Source organism: Coffea arabica, chromosome 5e (genome assembly GCF_036785885.1).
Source record: "Coffea arabica cultivar ET-39 chromosome 5e, Coffea Arabica ET-39 HiFi, whole genome shotgun sequence".
Classification (NCBI taxonomy): domain Eukaryota; kingdom Viridiplantae; phylum Streptophyta; class Magnoliopsida; order Gentianales; family Rubiaceae; genus Coffea; species Coffea arabica.
The window spans coordinates 44851733-44858493 of NC_092318.1; the positions used below are offsets into that span (position 1 = coordinate 44851733).

Below are 6761 nucleotides of genomic sequence, written 5' to 3' on the forward strand. Positions count from 1 at the left end.
CTGAAGTCTCAATTTGCTGATTCAATACTAGCTAAAAATTGAGTGCTTAATTAAGTATTTTATTTCATGTGTATTTTATAATTGAATAATAATATTACGTGTCATTGTTATTTTGTATTAGTTTTTTCAATATTACTTTTTGATACTAATAAAGAGAATAAGGATGCTTTTGTGATTTATACGAAAATGTGTGTGTGTGCAATAAAAGAAAAATATATATATTTTGCATGTTTGATGAATAGATTATGCTTAAAAGTGCGTGTTATAGTAGAAAATATGTGTAAGAGAAAGAGTGGAGAGTCTGTGAAGTATGTGTCTAAGAGGGGGAGAGAGAGAGAATGTGCGCATGTAGGAGGAGAGAGAGAGAGAGTACAAGTACAAGTATATGTGTGAAATTATTAAAAAAATGTTGTGACTTGTTTTTTTTTAAAAAAAAAAAATTGTATGAGAAAGTGAAAGTTTTTTTTTTTTTTTGTGTGTGAAAGGATCATTTGTCTTATTTTTCCATAATTTTTCAGTCAATGGTGTCCCTTGTTAATTTTTATGCACCATGCCATGTGGGCAACATATAAAATTCGACTCAAACATATAAAAAGTTCACAACGTTATCATATCAAAGTCAATGGCGCACTCAGAGAAAAGCAAGTCAGATGGGAATAGGCATAGTGGCAGTGAGGGGAAATGATCAAGTGCTAGCTACATGGGCAGTAAAGGAATATAGCACAGGGAACATTCTCATGGATACTGCAGTGGCCATCAAGCTGGCAATGATAAAGGCAAGGGAGCAGCAATGGAGGAGAATTCAAGTAGCAATCACACAGCGACAGCTTTTGAAGATGATAGAAACCAAAAGGGCTACGGACATTCGACTTCATTCTCATATTGAGGACATCTACGATTTAAGCTCAATGTTTGTGGAATGCTCATTTGTTTTAGCTAGGGGGGAAGTGACGAATAGCTTAGCTAACCTCAGTTTTTATGCGCTAAGCATATTTTTTGATGAGGAATGGTTAAATCCTCAGTGTCGAAGACACTTGTATAGTGCAGCTTGAGCCTTTGCTCATTAGGTGTAAATTTTTACACAAGTTAATATAATTCATTATCGTTTCCGGAAAAAAAAAAAAAAAAGATGATCTTGAATCCCTATATCTTTAAAATAATTTAGTTGTCCTTCAGGCCTGGCCGGCCATTGGTGGCGCCTGAAGTTGCAGACCTTGTCACAGTTATCATTTCTTTTGGATTGCAATTTCTTTTTTTATTTAACAAAATTATTTTTTATGATATGATATATATGATGTAAAAATAATTGTCAAAAATATATTTACATTAGATTCTGAAAAGAAAATTTCAAATAGTACCCAAATAATTGGAATTCAAACTAGATATTACCCAATGAAACTAACTCTTCGTGTATATATCAGCAGAATTAAACATTAATTCAATTCTAGACGACATTAGTGCTGATGAAGCTAAGTATTCGTTAAAATCTACATGTTGGTTGTCAACATTTGCCAAAAAAAAAAATTAAATTTTGTTTTACTTGTATCATAAACACAATTTTTGATCATCTTTTTTATTTCATATATATTACATCACAAAAAATATTACAGTATTATTTCGGATATTTTTTTTCCAAATAATCTCCAATCCAAACACATTAACTAACAAGAAATGTTCATCAATTTTCTCAGCACCCAACACAAAATCCCAAATAATTCAAAAGGTGGCATTTACAGCTTTGAAATAAGATAAGAGTGACATAATGCGTTTTCCTTGGGAAAGAAAATTGATAAGTGAAGCAAGGGCTTAAACTTTAAGCAGTTGAGAATAACGCTGTCAAAATGCAAATAAAATCTGTACAATTGTATATGGCTATGTTTCCAAACAATCATAATACAAATATTTCAAAAATGTTCCACGCCATATCCTTTCACCATCTGAAAGCGCTCTTTTTAATTCTAGCTGAAAAGGGTTGCTGATTTAGTTCATTTCCTCAAGGTATAAATATAATACTGCTGGGACCAAATGAGAAACGCATGGGCAATCGAGCCAATTGGGTAATCTTTTTCATCTTCCAGAAAATAACAATTCATCTTCCCTTTTTCCCTTTTTTCCCCTGTCCTGGTGGATTAATCATAGATACAGTACTCATTAAGAAGTATATACTAGCAATTTATGTACAAGAGAAGAGGAGAGCACTTAATCTTCTGTGTGAAAATTATCAGAGCTGTTTCATCTCTAAATTGAATTCCCATTTCTTCCCCGATCGATCATCCTTAGATGGCCTCCAGTAGTATTCCTTGTATCCGCTCCGCCATAGATGATCTGGGGTTCCTGAGGAACATTTGTGAAGTTTGGAAGCGTCATTTTTTGCACACCCCAATAGGGGGCCTAGCATTTCTGAGAACATTTCTTCTGTGCGCAAGAAAGTGTAGTAATCATGTTGATGCAAATCTAGCAGCTCTGCTAGTTAGGATTGAAGATGTCATATCCAGAAGGGCACAGGAGATTCACTCCTTTCGTCTCGCTACTTTGGAAGGTGACGGATTTCCAAACGACGTTGTGCGTACTGCCTATCATTTAGGAAAAGAAATCAGATCTTTCAATCACGAAATAAACCATTGGTACGTTGTTTTCTCAGATTGCTCGTCAGGGCAGTCTACTGATTCCCTTGTCAATAAAGATGACCTTATGGAACTCATGGACTCTCTTCTGGAGAATCTGGTGGATTTCAGTTATTGGCAAAATGCTCCAGATCTGGAAGTAGTAGAACACACCGGAGCCTTTAGAGGGAAGCTTACATTCTTGAAAAACTTTCTGCATTTTATCACTCTGCATGAAGTTGAAGATGGGCAATTGGAACTTTTATTGACTCATACTGAAGCTGTGGCTGTTAATGTAGCAAGACATATTTTTATGTGCGGGTCTATCAAGTGTAAAGAACAGCTGATGCAAATCAAGAATGGAGACTCTTGCAAACTGCTGCAGAATATTGTTCCCGTAGAGACTTGCAAGGCCCTGATTGCTTCTAATTTATCAAGCCACTCACGCAGGGAAATAGATGAGCAGATGTTGAAGGACTTCGTGGATATGCTCTTATCTAATCTATGGGACATATTAAAGTCTGGTACTTGTCTTATGATTCATCTAAGAGATCAACTGCAAAAGCTTTATGAGGGACTAAGATCCTTGAGAAACATTCTCAAGGAGAAGCCAAAGAAATTTGATGAAAAAATGAGAGACCTTACTGGACTTGTGGTCCATGATGCAGGACTGGCTATTTTCTCTCTTTCTCTCAACGCAATGAATGACGAATTGGTCAAGGAAATGCATCTTGTATCTTCTGATTTGCTAGAAAACTTTAAGGTTATCCAGGCAACAGTTGCAGAGGAATTCCCAAAAAGATCATCCTTCAAATTTCCTAGGACCAATGAGTTGGGATTTATCGATTTTCTTCTGAAATACATGATGGATTTGTCAAGTCCTGAGGCAAGTTCAGTTGCATTCGTGAGCTATCCAATTCAAACAATCCAGGAAGAACTTGTTTTCTTGCGCTCTTTTCTGGGAAAAATTGTGGAGTTGCGCAATGAAAATGAGGAGCTTCAATCACTTTGGGATCGTGTTGTACAGGTAGCATATAGGGCGGAATTTCTTATCGACTCCTTACTGGTTGGATATATTCTGGACTCTTCCTCAATGTCCTTTGATTCCGTTGTGGAAGAAATTAAGATCATCAAAGCTCAAGCCTTGAATTTTCATAGCAAAATGCTTGATCTCAAAGTTGAGGGAGTTACCAAGAGAATTGATCACATGCCATCACAGGGAAGTAAGCCAATGATCAACGACGTGGTGGTGGGATTCAAGGATGAGGCAACATCGATAATCAATCGCCTCACAAGAGGATCACGCCAAGTGCAAATAGTTCCCATTGTAGGTATGCCAGGACTTGGTAAGACAACTTTAGCTAAAAAAATTTACTATGATACTTCAGTCATGTACCATTTTCATGCGCGTGCTTGGTGTACAGTTTCTCAAGTTTATCACAAGAAAAATCTGTTGCTTGAAATTTTGACTTGTATTGATTCCAAGCTTCCCGAAAAATTTTTTGAGATGAGTGAAGAAGATTTGGCTCATCAAGTCAAAAGACGTTTGCTAAGGAACAAATATCTTATTGTTTTGGATGATGTATGGGACAGTGAAGTATGGAACGGATTGGAAGCGTCATTCCCTGATGATGGAAATGGAAGTAGAGTTATCTTGACAAGTCGACTCTGTGATATTGCTCCTCAAGATAAACTCGACCAAGAGCCTCATTCTCTTCGTCAACTCACTCATGATGAGAGCTGGGATCTGCTACAAGAAAAGTTTTGTCCTGGAAAAGATTCGCTTCCTCCAGAATTATGTGAACTCCGGACCCAGATTGTGGAAATGTGTCAAGGATTACCTCTGACTATTGTCATTCTTGCTGGAATTCTAGCAAACATGGAGCAATCTGGCTGGAAGGAGGTTGTGCAAAGTTTAAGTTCAAGCAATATTTCTAGTATAGAACAATGCACTGCTGCATTGGAGTTGAGTTACAGACATTTACCAGACAATTTGAAGCCATGTTTCCTTTATTTTGGAGGATTTCCAGAAGACCATGAACACACTATCGAGAGGTTGATTTGGTTATGGGTGGCCGAAGGATTTGTGCAAACAACTCATTCAAAGAGCGCAGAGGATGTGGCAAATGATTTTATGTTGAATCTCATAGGCAGGAGCTTAGTCATGGTATCTAAACAAAGATGCACTGGGGGAGTCAAAGCTTGTCGGATTCATGATTTGTTACATGAGTTTTGTGTGACAAAAGCCAAAGAAGAAAAGTTTCTGCAGTTGGTACGTGGGTATGATGAACTTTATGCTTTCAATGTGCCACACCACCTACGCCGCTTATGCATCAATTCTAAGCCGGAGCACTTCCAAGAGTCAAGGCTATCTATCCCGACTGTTCGATGTTTATTGTTCTTCAAATTTGGACCAAGGGAACCATACACTTGGTTTGATCTTTCATTCATCTTTCAGGTCTTCAAACTTCTCAGAGTGTTAGATTTAAGCCAAATAAATCTAGGAGCTACTTTTCCTAGAGAAATAGAGTCGCTTGTTCAGTTGAGATACTTGGCAGTTCTTGGTAATATGAAGTCCATCCCATCATCTATAACCAATCTCTCGAATTTGGAAACTCTTATTCTGGAAATATATGGTTGGCCGATTTCTTTGCCGGATACTATATGGAATATGAAAAGGCTAAGGCATTTACAATTGAAGGACGAGAGCCTAAGGGGAGGGTTCGATTTGCCCATGGCAAATCTTGACAACTCTTCACAGTTGTGCAATTTGGATACTTTCTCCTGGGTAAGCCTTTCTTCTTGGGAAAACATGGACAAGATACTCAGAAAAATTCCAAACATCCGCAAGCTGAAATGCAGGCTCCATGTAGATTGTGATCCTGCTAAGGAGGGTAGCTACAAGATTCTAGTACTTGACTTTCTAGGTCAACTAGAATCGCTCAATCTAAGACTCAGAACAGAATTTGACAAGCGCTATCCCTTTGAGTTTCATTTCTCTTTGACTATTAAAAAATTGACTCTCTCTGGCTTTTGCTCGCCTTGGAGTGATATATCTGCAATTGCAGATATACCCAATCTTCAGGTTCTCAAATTGCTCGAGCAAACCTTTGTCGGGGAAGAATGGAACATGAAAGAAGAGGAATTCCCCAAACTTCAATTCTTGAAATTAGCTTCGTTGGACATTGTCAAATGGACTGCCTTGGAGAACGAGAACAGTTTTCCTCGTCTGCAGAAATTGGTATTGGAAAACTGTTATAATTTGGCGGAGATACCATCTTCTTTGGGAAATGTTTCAACTCTTGACATAATTGAGCTGTCTGATTGTCCCAACTGTGCAAGTTCAGTAAATGAAGTTCAAGAAGAACAAATCAGCATGGGAAACACTGATTTCAAGGTTATTTCATCCTCAAGGGATGTACTTTCTTTGTATATTTCTGAATTACTTTTGTCGTCAGACATGCATTAAATCGTTACACTATTATACATATATACCAAAAAGTTGTAATCCAAATGTCCAAAAATGGGTGGCAACTGGCTACCATTATTTCCGGGGCCATGCAATTTGGCACACTATCCCATTACCACCTCTTTTTTTCCATTCTTCCATTTTTGCAGAGAATTATCACCTCTATTAGTTCTTCATTCTTGAGCGGGTAATCAGCGTCACCGATCGGGAGCAAAGTCTTTCACAGCGGTCCCCAACTAACGGGCCTGCATGTGGTTTTACCTTTTGCAGACGGCCCAGCATCCAATTGAGATCCATCTCTACGAAAATGTATTGGCAAGAAGTACATGGGAATGGGAGGTACATACTCACATTCACGCCTAGTTACCTATCGCTAATTGGACCCTTTTGAGTCTGGGTAGCATCACATTCTTCTTAATCTTCGGGGCTTGGGACCAAATTTTTGGTAGCCCTCCCACAGGGCTATGTTAGTACTGTCTTTAGAACACTCCCACAGGGCTGGATCATGGAACTAAAGTATTTTCCATATAAGCTTCGACTTGACATGCCACTATTCCAATTTATTTGAACTTAACATCCGAGCTAGTAAAATCTGACTAAGCACACAATCAAGAAGAAAATGGAAAGCAGAATGAAAAGCAGGTGTTTGGTATTCAACGGACATTAAACCAAGTTTGCTATTACCCATT

At 37.9% G+C, this 6761-nt stretch overlaps 1 protein-coding gene across 1 annotated transcript; it reads left to right on the forward strand.

The window, feature by feature from the left end:
* Positions 1-1978: 1978 nt before the first annotated feature.
* LOC113687496 (putative late blight resistance protein homolog R1A-3) lies at positions 1979-6207 on the forward strand. Its single transcript, XM_027205095.2, has one exon. It carries the CDS (start codon positions 2281-2283, stop codon positions 6070-6072), a length of 3792 nt encoding a protein of 1263 aa, XP_027060896.1. The 5' UTR covers positions 1979-2280; the 3' UTR covers positions 6073-6207.
* Positions 6208-6761: the final 554 nt, after the last annotated feature.

What these genes read in the sequence shown, in the direction of transcription:
- LOC113687496 (XM_027205095.2), top strand. Translation starts at nt 2,281, where the DNA reads ATGGCCTCCAGTAGTATTCCTTGTATCCGCTCCGCCATAGATGATCTG.